Genomic DNA, 15000 nt, shown 5'->3' with positions numbered 1-15000 from the left:
CAACGCCCCCCTCATACACTCCCTGACTACTGCAGTGCTCAGACTTGCAAGATGTCATCAACACACCAGTGAGACCTGTAGCAGAACATGTCACAGAGTAACTGCAAATAAAAGTTCCATCCTTAGATTTCTATTTATAACATCAACTCCATTTCAAGCCATCCAGAGTTTAAACTCAACTAGAGCATGCTAAAAAATTCCTCTATTTTGTTATCTTGACAATAAATTTAACAAAACCAGACTTGGACCTCTGCCCCATTTTACATTCTTTTCAGTGAATGAGAAAAAGCTTAAAGTAACTACAGAAACAAAGAATGTGCCAGAAGCCTGAGCCAGGCAGCCGTCACTACTGCGGGAATTACACGGGCCCCACTCCGCTCTCCCGTACGGCTGTGGGAGCTTCGCTGTGGAGCTGCTGGGACCACCCACGGCAGTGCTCGGCCCTCGTGGTCCAACCTGGAGGTCCTTGGGGCTCAGGACTACTCCCTGTGCCATGGCTAGGGCTGCTAAGGAGCTGCATCCTCCTCATCCCGACCGAGCTCGCTAGGGCACCATCGGGGCCCTCCGTGACACACAGCCCTTCAGGATGCTCGAACGCACCAGCCGGGTACGTACCAGAATTTGGTGTGGTGGGGGAGTTGGTCTGGTTGTTCTGGACGGCCGCGGCCACGGCGTGCGCTGCAGTCACAGCCGTCTTTGCCGCATAGAGATTGGCTTCCTCCTGGAACTTCCCGATGTTCTTCTTGTACCTGATTCTCTTATTGCCAAACCAGTTGGACACCTGCAGTGGAGAGAGGTGGGAAGGGTGAGGGACACAAAGTGCTTGGCTGGGCAAAGGAGGAACCCTTTGAGATGTCATTTTGAGATGCCAGAAACACAATCTGTACCTGCTCCGGATAACTGAGCACTAACCCGGATCAGTTAAACATCACTATGGAGCTGATCAAGACCTGGCTCTGCTGCTCTCTTGGCAAACTGAGGCACAAGGGACTGATGACCACACGTATCCTGGAGCTTGCTGTACTACTGAGCACAGCATTGTCCCCTACCACCATGGGCCATTTGTCAACAAAACTGGTGCAAGACCCCGAAAGCTGCTCAGGGGGGACCAAGGTCCGGTTGACTGAGGGCAAGCGGGCAGTGAGAGCAATTGTTCTTTATTTTTGGGCTGGAACAACCTTGGCAGCCTACTCACAGAATCGTGTTTGGTTGGCTGAAAATGAAAGGAATCATATAAATCAATAATGGTTGAAAAGTCACTTTGTCATCTCCCTTTGAAGATGCTGTACTGAAGCCAAGGTGGCTCCCAGGGCACCGGCTATTAACCCACACAGGGGTCACGCCTGGAGCTGCTCAGGGAAGTTTGTATGATCTTGCTTAGGGGCTTTGTTTAAGTTCAGCTGCTGTAACAGAGCTCCTAAATAACAAACCCAGTTTGGAACATGGACAATGGCCAACACGGCAGAGACAAAAAACCAACTGCAATAACCCAGCAGGGTAAAGGGGAAGGGACCAGTGGCAGTCCAGTGGTTATCAGGCAGCCACAGGGTGTGGCGGGGGCTGGGGTCCTGTCACAGCACCCAGTTCAGGACCCTTCTGAGGCAGGAGTCAAATCCTGCTGTATTTGATGCAGCACATCTTTTGTTTAACCACAATTAATGGAAAACCTCTGGCATTTACCAGTAATATAGAAGGCACCTTATACATCCTGCTCCCCTGATAATACTCCACCATATTCTATATATTGCACTTAATATCACCTTGTCAGTCAGAGAAGCAATAATACATTAATGAAACCCAGCAAATAATTATTGTGTACAATCAGATTATGCTTTATTAACGGTATCATAATTGAGGAATCTCTGCACATCAACCGTATTGTCCATGGATGTGCACGAGACCCCTCTGTTTATGCACACCCCTGGACCAATCAAACAACAGCCATCACTAATAAAGGTTTATTTAATTCTCACAGTAAAATTTTAATATCACCAGCAGCCTGGGGAAGCCTCAACGAGTGGATTTGCTTGACATCAGATCGTTTCCATTCTGCTAGTCCCAATACTTCTTAATCTTTAATATCAAGGCAATTAAAATTAATGGCCACTCATCCAGAGCCACTGTGGGCAGTGTTTCCTTGACATCAATTGTTTGATGGGATTACCTAGAGGTTAAACTAACAAGCAAGGTTTAATTGGAAGCAATGAGAGGAGCAGCGCTCGTACGTTATGTTTAACCCGCACACCACATCTAAATGAATACCCAGAAATGTTAAACTCTTCCTGAGACTGCAGCGCGCGCCCTGCGCGGCGGCGGGGCTGCCCGAGGAGCCGCAGTCACTGCCCCGTCCCTCTGCCCAAGGACTCTTTGTGCTCCCATGGCTCACCAGTGCAGGGCAGAGCGTGCCCCAGTCCAGGGAATGTGGGGCCACCCAGGGACACGCGGGGGCTGTGGCCGCAGCTGGGTGAGCATGGCCCACACGGGCAGCTGAACCTGGCCAGGACAGGGCCAGGGCACTGCTCCAGCAGGCTGTGCCAGGCAGGATTTAGGATCCCTGCCCACCTGGAGCACACCTCACCCAGCTTGTGCTGCTGGCACTGCCACCTTCCCAGGGAAGACAGGGGAGCAGGTGCTGGGCTTCCCCATCAGCACCGGGACCCGGCTCCTCGCCCAGCCCCATGCTCACCCTAAATATGGAAGTTGTCTCCATCGCAAGCTGCCTCACAACACATTTTTCATTAAAACAAACTATCTCTTCACATTAAAAAAACAATGAACATATTTCTCCTCCTGATCATTGAAGGCCAATTAATTAATTGGGCTTAATTGTATATTACATTTCAAACAATACTGTTGCACTTATTTATCATGTTAATTGCAATGTTAAATAAAAAGACAATAAATTATTACTGAAATCATCAAGATGCCTAATGTGGGATTTGGGATGGGGCAGGCCTGCCTCATGTCTCCAGAGTGGGTGATTTCCTGGGATAAATCAGTGCTCATTCGGCAAAGACACAGCTGACGCAAGAGCATTGCTGCTGAATTAGGGAGCTACAGATCCATGGACCATGGAAATCTTTCCATTGTGTTTCCATGTTTGTAGCACGCAGTCTATGTTCCACACCTAAAATATGGTACAAACCAGAAGATGTTAAAAATCAATGTTGCACAATTACAGTCTATGATCTAAACCCAAGAATTTTACCTCCAGAACTATTTCATTATGCTGCAGCTTTTTCCCTTGCTTCCCACATGAAGTCCAGGGGTAAGAGCTCCTCCATCCACAGTTTTCCTTGTCCGCCTGCTCACAGAAACACTCAGAAGCAGCTGGGGCCGGAGGGCTGCTGAAAACCAGCTCCTGCATGCTTTCTTTAAAACAATGTTAAATATATTCCCTTGTCAACCACATCCTTCTTTTGTTTGAAGCAGTGAAAGATGTTATTGCTGTACTCCACTGCCCCGCTCTCAGCACTGGCTGTGCCCTCTCTCCAGCCCGTGTGATGGACTGATGGTCGTTTGTGACACCCTGAAAGAGGCTCATCTGCAAAAGTATAAAACGTCAGCCTTGCAGCCATGGTAGGGGAGAACAGACAATACAGTTTATCTCCCTCCAACGTGTGCTGATGGGGTAGCTCTAAATTACAGCTGACAATGTTCTCTGCTAAGGACATTTTTTTCCCCAGAATTACCTTTTCCGCACTCTTAAAAATGAAATTGTGTGAGGTGTTCATCTTAATAAATAGTTTGTCTTTATGCTTTTCTTGAAAAACCTTCTCTACATATTATTTTAAACACCGGTATCAAAACTGAAACCATTGATCTCCCACCTGCAATAAAACGATTCTGGGAGACAATTTTCTTTGCAGCTCAGTAAAGTGCCATGGCAGCAGGATTTCCAGTCAGCGGCTTAATCTGGGGGGAGGATGACCCAAAACACTCACTAATTAAGTGTTTGAGGGAGAAAATGTTCTGCCATGAATCTGCCCCCAGCATGTACGAGGCACTGACAGTACAAGAGAGAAACACTTGGGATCATCGTTAGGAGAGGCTACAGAGGAGCCTGGCTCAGCCGGGGAAAGGACAAAGCCTGTTCATCAAAGACAAGCCAACAGCTCCAGAGTTTGGAAAGCCATCCCTTAATGTTATTTATTCCTTCTTCCAGCTCTTTGCCCCTCCAGGGTGTTTGCAGCACAGGAGGTAAATGGGGCATGGTGACAGACACGGTAAGGTCCAAGGGACACTTGGTCAAAGCTGAAAATTCACACACTTAGAGATCTTCCATGAAAGCCCTGAGCGAGGTGCAGCTCAGTCACTTCCTCGGATGCCACTGCCTGTCTCCTGCGATGCTGCTCCTGCCAGGGTTTCGGTGACTGCTCAATTCACTCCGAGTTCTGGATTGCATCCTCTGAGTTCTGCTGCCAGTCACCAGAGCAGTGTGTGCGGGGCTGCTCCACAGTGCCTGCTCAGAGATCTTCTACTACATGGCCTCAAAATACATACCCTTTTCAGTACAAAGAAAGACAACTCCAGCCCAGTTTGACCTAGAAAATACCAACCTACCCTGCAGCACTGCCATGCAGCCTTTGGAAGTACCTTTAGAAATCAAAGATTAGAATATCCACGGTCTTCATGTTCTCTGGCTGTGACAGCAGATCCATCAGGAACTCAAGCAACCAGCTGATGCACTCCCTCTCTCTCATACATGCTCCTCTCCCATTACATGATACACGGCCCCATTTCCAGGCTTCACCATATCATCCCGAGGTTTTCCAAGTCATTTATAACTATTTGCCAGAGCAAAGCTCCAGCCAAGGCCAAGGGCCCAGCCCTGCATCCCTGGTGCCAGGCTGGGTGGGCAGCACTGCCCTTGTACCAGGCTGGCAATGTCACCCAGCAAGGCTGAGGCTGCTGGACGTGGTGCTATGGAGGACACAATACAGCTACTCCCGTCACTCACTCAGACTTCCTAATGGATTCAAGGAACAACTAATTCATGTCTGTATCAAATATTAAAAAGACAAACCTATATTCCTGCCACAGGCTCTCTGCCACTGCTGGGTTGTTGGACCATCTGCCTGCGTTTTATTTCATTCTACAGCATATACATTAAATCTTATCTAACAACCAATTAAAAATGAAATCAGATCTATTAGCACTAGAAGCAATCAGTTATGGCTTCTCAAATGTTCCATCTCATTTCCTACAGTCACTTCAGCCTTATCTAGATCTGTCTTTTTATCTGTCCACACGGTGGGATCACTAACCGCCTCCCTGTCAGGCATGACTCACCACTGAGTGCAGAGGGAACAGCTCTTCAGCAGGTCTGGTGGGCTCTTTCCCATGTCATCTCTCCTAATTACACTAACCAAAACTGAAGAACTTTTGGGTTCTTTAAGTTGGTGTTGATGGCATGGCCTCCCCTAACTATACGGCACACTGCCTTGGATCACATGGAAGATTTCTGGACACCACTTACTGAAGGAATTGCCACAAACCATTTCATGCCAAGGACTGAAACCAGCAGGCAGATTAAAGCTGCAGACCACAGTGCCCTGGCACTTGTGTGCTCTCAGGCTGTGTGGCTGGTTCCAGGCATCCACAGCAGCCGCGGGGATGCCTGAGGGCACAGGGAGCAGCCCAGCAGCCACCACGGCTGCCCTGCACCCAGCGGGGCTGCAGCCGCTTGTGCGACGCTAAGAGCAAGGAAGGAGCAATGTGAGACGGAACATCTGTGTGCTGAATTTCCGTCAAAAACTTCCTGCCCATCACCACAGCTATTTGTAAATGGACTGGGAGAAACTGCCTCCATCCCCATGCCGTCCCTTCCCCTGGCGCCGAGCACAGGTGCTTCCCACCCCAGTCAGAGTGGGGTACGTGCTGCGTGCCAAGGAACAGGCAAGGAGACAGCAAGGCCCACACACGTGTCCTCGGGCTGATACTGTGGGTGCATCCAAAGTCAACCAATTCCAAATTTGGAGAACCTGGGCAGCCTTTCATTTGGAAGTCTTCAATAAAGTGCCTGAATTTTTCATGCATTCAATGGAGACCTATAAAGTAAATCTCAACTCAGGTCTTAATTATAAAGCTAAAGGTTGTGTTGCTAATAATGCCAATACTGCAGCCTGCAATCATTAATAGTTAACACATGCGCCGCAGGCACCGCTCCACTCAAGGACCTGAAATATTGATAAGGGAGCTGAGGGAGCAGGGAGGAGCCGGCACACCGGCCCTTGCAACAGGAGCGGGGTGGCTGGAGAACGTGGGAACTGCCAGGGCACTTCCCTGCCACCCAAGTTCAAGTCCTTCCGCAAGCTGTACAAGCCAGATTTGTGTGGGAATAGCTGGGGTTTCTAGCAAACATACAGGCCACATGGAATGCCAAGTGGTGTTTTGCTTTTCGAGCTGCCTGGTGAAGGAAAACTCGATGGTGTCATCAGCCTGAGCACTGCTGCGTGACACCAGTCTGAGCTGTACAGGTACTTTGGCCCACACAGAAAGCAGCTGCAGCCAACAACAGCACTGGGGAGATGCTGGGTTTCTTGCATTACTTTCACAGTAACAGCTGTTATATGTGGCAAAAGGAGCAAATCTTCCTAATGCAGTTTTGCCACAGAGAAGCCGCTTCTATCACTTCAGCATAGCTAGAGGCTGAATTTATGATTGGCTCAGAAAAACAACTTTGAGCAATCAAAGAAATTTGGATCTATAAAGACAGATCCTAAATTTGTCAATAAACCCAGAATCCTGGCCAGCTGTAATGAATTCAGAGCAGAGCAGGGCTCAGCCAGGAGCCTCACTGTTGTACAGAGAGAAGGCTGATGTGAAGTGGGGTGCAGACCTTGCTGCCTTTTTATCTTCTCCTCTGTGCACAGCACCTTTGTACCCCAGCACAGGCCCAGCCACCATGGGCATGCTGCCTTTCCTGCAGAGCTCAGCCACATCCCATCACCCTGAAAACCTCATCATGGTCAACACACAAATATGAAGGGGTGACAGAGGTGCTGTGGGCAGGCCCGGCTCCGTACCACTTGCCTCCACTGGAACCACTTCCCAGAGCCCGGAGGGAGACGGCAGCATTGCAAGGGGAACCCCGAGACTGACACACTGTGGGTGCAGGGGGTCCTCCCTGCTGCTTACCTGTGATACCGTGATGCTGCATTTCTTTGCCAGCTCCTCTTTGGCTTCTTCACTGGGGTAGGGGTTACTGAGGTGGGAGTAAAAATACTCGTTCAAGATTTCCGTGGCTTGTTTACTGAAGTTACGCCTTTTCCGTCTGAAATGAGAAAAGGAAAACACAACTGTTCCTCCAGATGCCAGCAGGTCCCTGGCAGGGTCAGATGAGGGGCAGCAGCCTACATTTCACAGCCTGTGCTGCAGCACAGAGCAACACAGCAGAGCTGCCCTGGCACCCTGATCCCTTTGGGCTCCCCTACACCATGGGAGGGAGCAGTAGGCAGCAGCACCACATCCTGCACCCAGCCCTGCATGGCTCCAGCCTCTGCCTCTGGCTTCACACCCCCACCTCCCCACAGGGTTCATCCCATGGAGCCACAGGCCACATACATGTGCTGTGGCAGAAAAGGTGAGGCAGGTGCTGAGCTAGAAGCCTCCCTGTGACTCCTCCACACCCAGGCACACAGCCCAGCCCAAAGCTCCTGGCCACAGAGCCCCTCTGTGCCAGCAGCAGTCTGACAGACCTCCTTCCCCTCCTTCCCTTCAGCACAGGTCAGCTGGGGCCCCTGCACAGCTCCCCGGGATGAGCACGGTAGAACAGGATGGGGCAGCCGCACTGATGTGTCCTCACACGGCCCTCCCTGAGCTAATTGGCTTCCAACAGCAAGTGGATTTCAGGGCTTTGTGAGCGAGACCCATCTGTGCCCCCTCCTGCCATGGGCTGCACGGGGCCCAGGCTCTGGCCCCGCACGGGACAGGCCCCAAGGTGCGTCACCTGGCCGGAGCGCAGAGCCTTGCAGAGAGCACCCACACGTGCTCCGGCCAACAGGAGCCACCAGCCCTTGCCATGGTGGCAGCCAAGGTGGGTTACGGTGGCAGCGCCTGCACAGCTGCAGTGCCAGCCCTCCGTGCCAACGGCTGCTCTCCTTCTGCGGAACATCCTCTGGAAGGCTCCCGTTAAACATTTCCTTGGAGCTGCTTCCCCCAGGGCTGTTGCAATCACTGCCGGCGCCCCAGGCCAGCCGGCAGCCGAGCGCAATCCCCAGCACGCTCTTCCAGAGTATCACGGTGCTGCTAACTGCACTGTATCCTGGAGCAGCCAGGCTCCCTCCCTAGAGCTATGTTTATCTCATTACTATGCTTCCGCTCATTTTGCCTTATTTACCTTCCTCCTTTTTAAAGAAATCACTTTAAAATGTACATCTGCAGGCTCTACCTTTGCGTTCCTGGAGCTCTCCACAGACATCTCCTCCAACTGCCTGCAATTACCCTGATTTCCCACACCTGCCAGTGACCTCCTTGTTAATAACATTATTTTGGTCTTGTTTAGCTCCTCGCAGCTTTCAGGTGTGAAGCGTGAGCTGCTGGAGGAGGGAGGCTCCACATGGTGCCTGCTTCTCCTCCCTATTCCGCCCGGCTCCACTCCTGCTCTGCCAGGCCCTGCCAGCTGCCAGGGCCCTGCTCTGCAGGCAGGAGCCCTATGAAGGGGCTGGGGATCACTATCCAACCTCATCAGGTTTCAAAACAAATCTGACTGTGCCTAAAGCCCCCTCCTAATCCCTGTCTGCCTGCCTCCCGGCAGCTTGCAGAGCAAGCAGCCCGCTCAGGCTGCTGTGGGCTCTGGGGACGGGCTCTGAGCTCCAACAGTGATGTAGGTGTCTTCAAACAAGCCCAGTCTTTGCACTAAAATATGTAGAAAAGACCTTGCTGCTTCTGAAAGCCTACTGTGCAGGGGGTCCCTTTCACAACAGCTGTGGATGAAGGCTTTTGCTGGGACAGAGCAGCCTCTCCCACCCATCCTTGCTGACATGGGACACCACTCCCAACATGGCCAGGCTCTCCTGGGCTGCCCAGAAATTACTGCTTCCCCCCCAAAAGAGACAGGGGCACTTGCCTCGGCCTTACCTGGCATCAAGGAACCTTGATCTTAAAATCATTACTGCTTCACAAGTGCTTTGTTTGAGCTGCATCTGGATGGAGCTGAATTTTCGATGAATGATGCCCACCATCCTTTCAATCTCCTTGGGAGAAATGGGACGTGTCCGGCTCTGTTCTCTGAGGAGGTTCATTACATGTGTGGTAAATTCATTACATGCCTGTGGAGGAAGAAGAGGCTCAGACATGGGTTTGTGCCATCCCACAAGGACACGAGCTCTGACCTGGCTGTTGGAGGAAGGCAGCACTGGGGGCTGGGGGACCCTCACATGGCCCTGTCCCCTCCACACACGTGTGGCCACAGGATCCCATACAGCCTGTCCAGGAGACCTGCAGCCATCCTGGGGCAGCCAGGGAAGCCGAGTGACCACGGCACTGCTCCCGCCATGCTCACCCCTTTCCCCAGCCAGACCCCAGTGGAGAGGAGCAGTCGGATCAGCCCCTGTACCAGCTGCAAGCAGGGGCAGGGTGTGTGTGGGGACCCACACATCTCACAGCCAGGTAGGCGATGCCTGGGCAGGGCAGCCCCGAGCCCTGTGCCTGGGTACCCCCCTGCAGCACCGAGGAACCTGAAAGCTTTCTGAGACACCATGTGTCCCCTCAGCGGGTGGTTCCAGTGTCACAGTGCCCCAGCCTGGCCAGTGCTGTGTGGCAGAGGTGCCAAGGGAAGGCACAGGGAGCCCTCAATTATCACTCTCAGACTGTGACATGTTGATATAAACTTCAGGCTACACCATCACCAGGAACCCCCTGGTCCGCATATCCAAGGAGCCATCACACTGCTGTCCTGCCTTCCCTTTGCAGGCTGGGACCTGCCAAAAACTCTGCTAGCTCCCCTCTTCCCTCTAAAGCCAGGCTGCAAAATATGTGCATAATATGTCTGACAACCACATTTTCAAGGATGCTCCAACATTTCAATAGATTATGTGAGGGAAAGAGTTAAAAGTGAAAAGTTTATGCATCTAAAAACTCATAATTTCCTATAACATTTGCTGAACGTCTCACAACTTATTAAGTGAAGCCATCTATGAATGCAAATGCTGATTAGCAATTTGGCAATAGCCCAACATTCGCAGAATTCACATAGCTTTTCTTTAAACCAGTAGTTCATACATGATTAATTAGAACATCTCATTTATGTAGTGTGCACTTTAGCTCATTACTCTAAGTAAAATTCGTTAAGTATTTACATTTAGATAATTAAAATCTGGGTACACCCTTAAGAAAGATGCATACACTTCAGGCAAAGTGATTTTTTTTCTTTACACTACTGAAAGTAAATTACAGGCTAATTTACATCCTTGCAGCACCCGTTGGAGGCAGCGCTCGGCGAGCCCTGGTGCAGAGCCCTTCGCTTGCCACTGCCGAGGGCGCAGAGCCCGGTGCTCGCGGTGCCAGCGCGGCCACCACGGCTCATCCACCACCTGCCACCCCCGGGTTTGTCAAGACTCTCCGAGCTCCAGGAGAAGGAGTTCAACATGTCTCACCCTCACTTCCCACTGGCACGTTCTCTTTCTTTCATCAGGGGACAACCTGAGCATGCAAAAGTTCAGGCCCAGCCCTCCGACCGACGGCAGGAACAACAGCTTTGGCTCACCCGGGAAATGTTGCACAGAAGGGAAGGGGACACAGGCACCAAAATGCAGCAGCTCTCCCCGAGATCAGGCAGCAGTTCTGATTGTTCCAAAATACAGCTGAATCTAAGAATTTGGCACTGGATGGACATTCCAGACACACACTTAGCCACAAGCCCCCTTCTTTTCAGATCCTGGGAACTCAATTTTAAAGTACAATAAAATTTGCAACTGTTGCGTTACTAATATTTTCAGGTATGTCTTTTCTATAAGAGATATAGCATCAAAAACTGGACATTTAAAAGCAAAAATTTGTTTTTTGCTTTCAAGAAGCAAAAACCTTTCCCTGAATTTACTTAACTTGCCTGATGAGACTTGGTTTGGCTACAACCTTTTGGAAGCCTGAGTTTAATTCATCTCCACCAGCACCTCCCCTCTGCAGAGCTGCCTCACACAGCACAGTGGGAGGAAGCTCAGAAGACTCTGATGCTTTGTCTTGTTTCTCTTGTTTATTTATAGCGTCCGAGCTACTTGATCCCTTTTCCAGGACTATTTTTCAGGCCTCTGCTTGGTGCCCGAGACATTATTAATAATGTCAGGTTATAAGTGATGGCCTTGTTAACCTGCTCAGAAACCTTGTAGGAGCAGGGATGCTCCTGCTGCCTCAGTGCTTCATCACGACTGCACAGGAAAAAGAGAGGAAATGGCCCAAAACAATGTTGAGGGGCAGGGTGGCAGCCAGTGCTCTGTGAGGCTGGTGGTGGCTTCTAAGCTGCCACACTTCACCCCAGTTCGGGGTGAATTCAGGAGACATCTGCGAACTTGGGAAGTGGGTTCCCAGCTGCTCCGGGAGGCCTGGGACCCTTACGGTACTTTTGCCTACAGCAAAAAATGTATTTCAGTGTAATTACAGCAGATAGCTTTCAATATGTCATCTCTGTTATAGGAGCTGTAAATTATGGAAGGCGCTGCCGGTGCATGGCCATTTCTCCCGGCGCCCGGCGAGGGAGCGTTTGGGTGATGGCGTGACACACTTTCCATTTCTCTTTCCCTTTTTTTCTTTTTCATGAGTGCATTCCCCTGACTGGCAACAAATATCAGGATCAAACTCTGCCTGGAAAGCATCTCCAGGAAGGTGCTCTGGTTCCTGCTGCCATGGGATGGCGGGAGTGCCTGCGCCGGGCAGCGTGGCAGGAGCGCCTCTGCAGCGTGGGCAGGTGCCCGGCACGGGCTCCCCACTGCAGGAGGGCTCCTGCCTCCCAGAAACTGTGGTGCCAGCGGCTGAGATGCCAAGCCCTGGCTGCCTTTCGGGCACTGTGGTGAGACAAACCAGCAGGAGACAGTTTGCTGCCAGGCTGGGGAAATCATCATATGTCTGTTGAGCAGACATGGCTGGGTGTCAGGATCCGTGGGGAAGCACGCATAGCTCATCCTCAGCTCTACCTCTCTCTCTTGCTCCAGCAGCATTTGAGCATCCTCCAAAATTTCCTGTGGTGTGGACGGATGGCTGTGACATTTCAGCCGAAACCTTTGTAAATGGAGCTACAGGGCAAAAAATGCTCCTGCTTCGCCCACGTCATTAAACTTATTAGAGTCCAAGGGTGTTTGCCAGGAAGCGGCTGCAAGCACCGACCTGCCGCCGCTCTGGCCCAGATCTGCCTGCAGCCTGTGTCCCTGTGCCTGCATGAGACACGCTGCTGCTGCACGGGGCTCGTTAATCCGACAGCCACCCCCACCCCAATGCTACGGCCGCACCTGGCAGGGCAAGGAGAGCTTGGGGCTCCACACAGGACTACTGGGGCCCTGGGGAGTCAGGGGAGAACAGCAGATTTGCACAAAGACCCTGACAGGTGTTTGCTCAGTTATTTGTTCACCACTTGAACAGCACAGTGAAAGAGACAGCACAGACAAGGCAGTGCCACTGGCACCCGAGACACACGGTGCTGCTGGCACCTGGCAGCATGTGGCACACATCCTCAGTGCCACCAGCATGGCAAATGTGTTGGGTGACCAGGTCCCAGTGGTGAACGCAAACCTACAGGTCTCTACAGCATGCTCTTTACTCCAAACAAAGACACCGTGTGCTGGCATCTGCCTGAACCAGGATTTCCCTAGTTTCTGTCCCAAAGCCTGGGCCCGGTGCTCTGCTGGCACCTCACTGCCCACTCCCTTCCAACCTGCTCCAGCCGACCTGCCGTGGCCAAGTCTTGTGCCAGAGTCTCCTGCCACCTGTTCCAGGAGCCTGTGGGCTGAGATGGCCAACACAGCCCTTGTCTGCCTGTGCTCCCCAACCTGCCAGACTCAGCTGTGTGAGACCTCATCACAGGGCAGAGGGTGGCACTGAGTGACAGACACCTCCCCTCCTCTCTGCCTCTATGGGCTGGGCAAAGGGGAGAAACACAGGCTTGGGTGTTGCTCTTGTGCAGTTACAGACAACAGAAAACACTCAGGCATGCAAGACGTGCCCTGGCTCCAGCCAGCAGCCCCTCAGAGCCCAACAGTCTCCTGTCATGGCTCTCTATGGGCAGAGGGGTGGGGAAGGGGAGGAAGGGTTGTGGTCCAGAGCGGGCAGTAGTGGGCACTGGCAAGCAGAGGAGAGCAGCGTGAGGTACACGAACAAGTGAGAGGCTGATGTCTGACCTGTTCATATTTCTCCAGCTCTGTGTGATAGATTTGTCTGATCTGGGTCAATTTGGCTCTGTAATCTGAGTGTTCAATAGAGTTATCTGAAGACCCTCCAGAGGCTGCTGCGGCTGCAGCTGCTGCCGCCGATCCCCCACCTTTCTCCGGACCTGAGACTCCTTCTGCCAGAAGCATATTGTCTAGTCTCATTAGCTGAGGATCGGGAGGGTCTTCCTCCTGGGCTCCTCGGATGCTCAAACCTTGTGCAGAAAAGAGAGAACAAGAGAAAACACAGTCAGTACTTCTGCATCTGCCCGGCCGCTGCCCACTCACTGCCCACTCACTGCCCGCTCACTGCCCGCCTGCCACAAGCCCACTGTGACACCCGCCTGCCCAGGGGCCCAGCCCTGCCCCAGCCCTGCCCCCAGCACGGCCCCAGCTCCCCAGCCAGCACCCCCTCCGCAGCCAATCCCGTCGGACACCATCCAGCCAGTGCCACGAGGGGCTGGCAGTGCCCTGGGACCCTCTCTGCTCCCATACACAGCAGGAACATCTTTGCAAGGCTTTTAAAGGGCCCTGAAGAATTTTAAACACATCATTGTAAGAACCAGAGGGGTGTTCACATGAGGACAGGGACATTCACCTTCCAGTTGTTTTCCAAGACCCAGCTAAGCCTGTGCAGGGCTGGCACTATCCTGTGTGTTGTATCACTTTGATGTAATGCTGTGTGGTAAAAGTAAGGGCATTATCTATTTGAAAATAATTGATTTGCTTCTCATTTCTTTCCAAATGCACATTATTTTTAGGGAGACCTCTCCCACTGGACTCCATCCCTTCATGAGGCCCAAGTGTTGGCTTAAAATGCCTGGAGAAAAGCTGACGCTTGCTCCTCAGCTACATCAGGCTGCAGGGGAAAAGCTGGAAGATGCTGTCACTCCCATCGGCACAAACACCACGGATGCATCCACTTCCAAGTGTGCTTGTGGCCTCTGGCACCACACAGGTGGAGGGAAATGGGGGTGACAGAGCTGGGAGCATGCCCTCGGGAATGGCCGCAGTGGGAGTGGCTGTGGAAGCTCCAGATGCTCCACAATGGCTGCTCACAGGCCAGGGCAGAACAAGAAGGGATCAGAGTTCCCCTTGGCTGTGCAGGGACCGGGATGCTGTCATGATGCCAGGATACTGAAGCAAGTGTTTGAATCTCCAGTGGTCTCACACTGGATTGTTGGCAACAATATTTTAAATCTGATTTTTGTTTTAAATTGTGGATTTCCAACACGCTGCTCAGTCAGCACGTTCTGTGTGCCCTATAGATCAGGGTTGACAATTTGTAAGTGAATCAGGTCAGGCCAGGCTGGTGCCAGCTGCACCAAAAAGGAAGTTTAGGAATAATTACAGTCATACAAACCCACCAGAGCCACGGCTTCTTGAATCAACATTTCCATCAGAGGCTTAAGGCACCATGTGCCTCCCAGTCCAATTAACCTCTTTAGCTCTGTTCCAGGGCAGGTACTAGTGCTGCAGCCACAGCGGGTCCTGGGTGCTGCCACTGGCACCTCACGGGTTCGCAGGTGCCTGCGCTGGTCCCCGCTCCCAGCAGCTCCATGCAGGCTGTGCCACACGTGCCAGCACCACACAGCTGCCAGGCATGGACCTGGGCACCAGCAATGTGCTCTGTGTGCTCTGGGAACAG

General features: G+C 51.9%; 1 protein-coding gene across 1 annotated transcript in view; it reads right to left on the bottom strand.

Annotated features, from left to right (window-relative positions):
* The window catches only part of PBX3 (PBX homeobox 3), a 22845-nt gene that overhangs the window by 5957 nt on the left and 1888 nt on the right, over positions 1-15000 (bottom strand). The window contains exons 2-5 of the mRNA XM_042052797.1: positions 13326-13567; positions 9082-9272; positions 7141-7276; positions 616-781 (exon numbers count right to left, since the gene is read on the bottom strand). Coding sequence (XP_041908731.1) covers positions 616-781; positions 7141-7276; positions 9082-9272; positions 13326-13567 — 735 coding nt within the window. The remainder of the gene's footprint in view (positions 1-615; positions 782-7140; positions 7277-9081; positions 9273-13325; positions 13568-15000) is intronic.

This window comes from Corvus kubaryi, unplaced genomic scaffold (assembly GCF_017639235.1).
Source record: "Corvus kubaryi isolate FWS band 111438036 unplaced genomic scaffold, C.kubaryi_AGA036_p1.0 78, whole genome shotgun sequence".
Classification (NCBI taxonomy): domain Eukaryota; kingdom Metazoa; phylum Chordata; class Aves; order Passeriformes; family Corvidae; genus Corvus; species Corvus kubaryi.
This window is presented reverse-complemented; position numbering and strand designations above follow the sequence as displayed.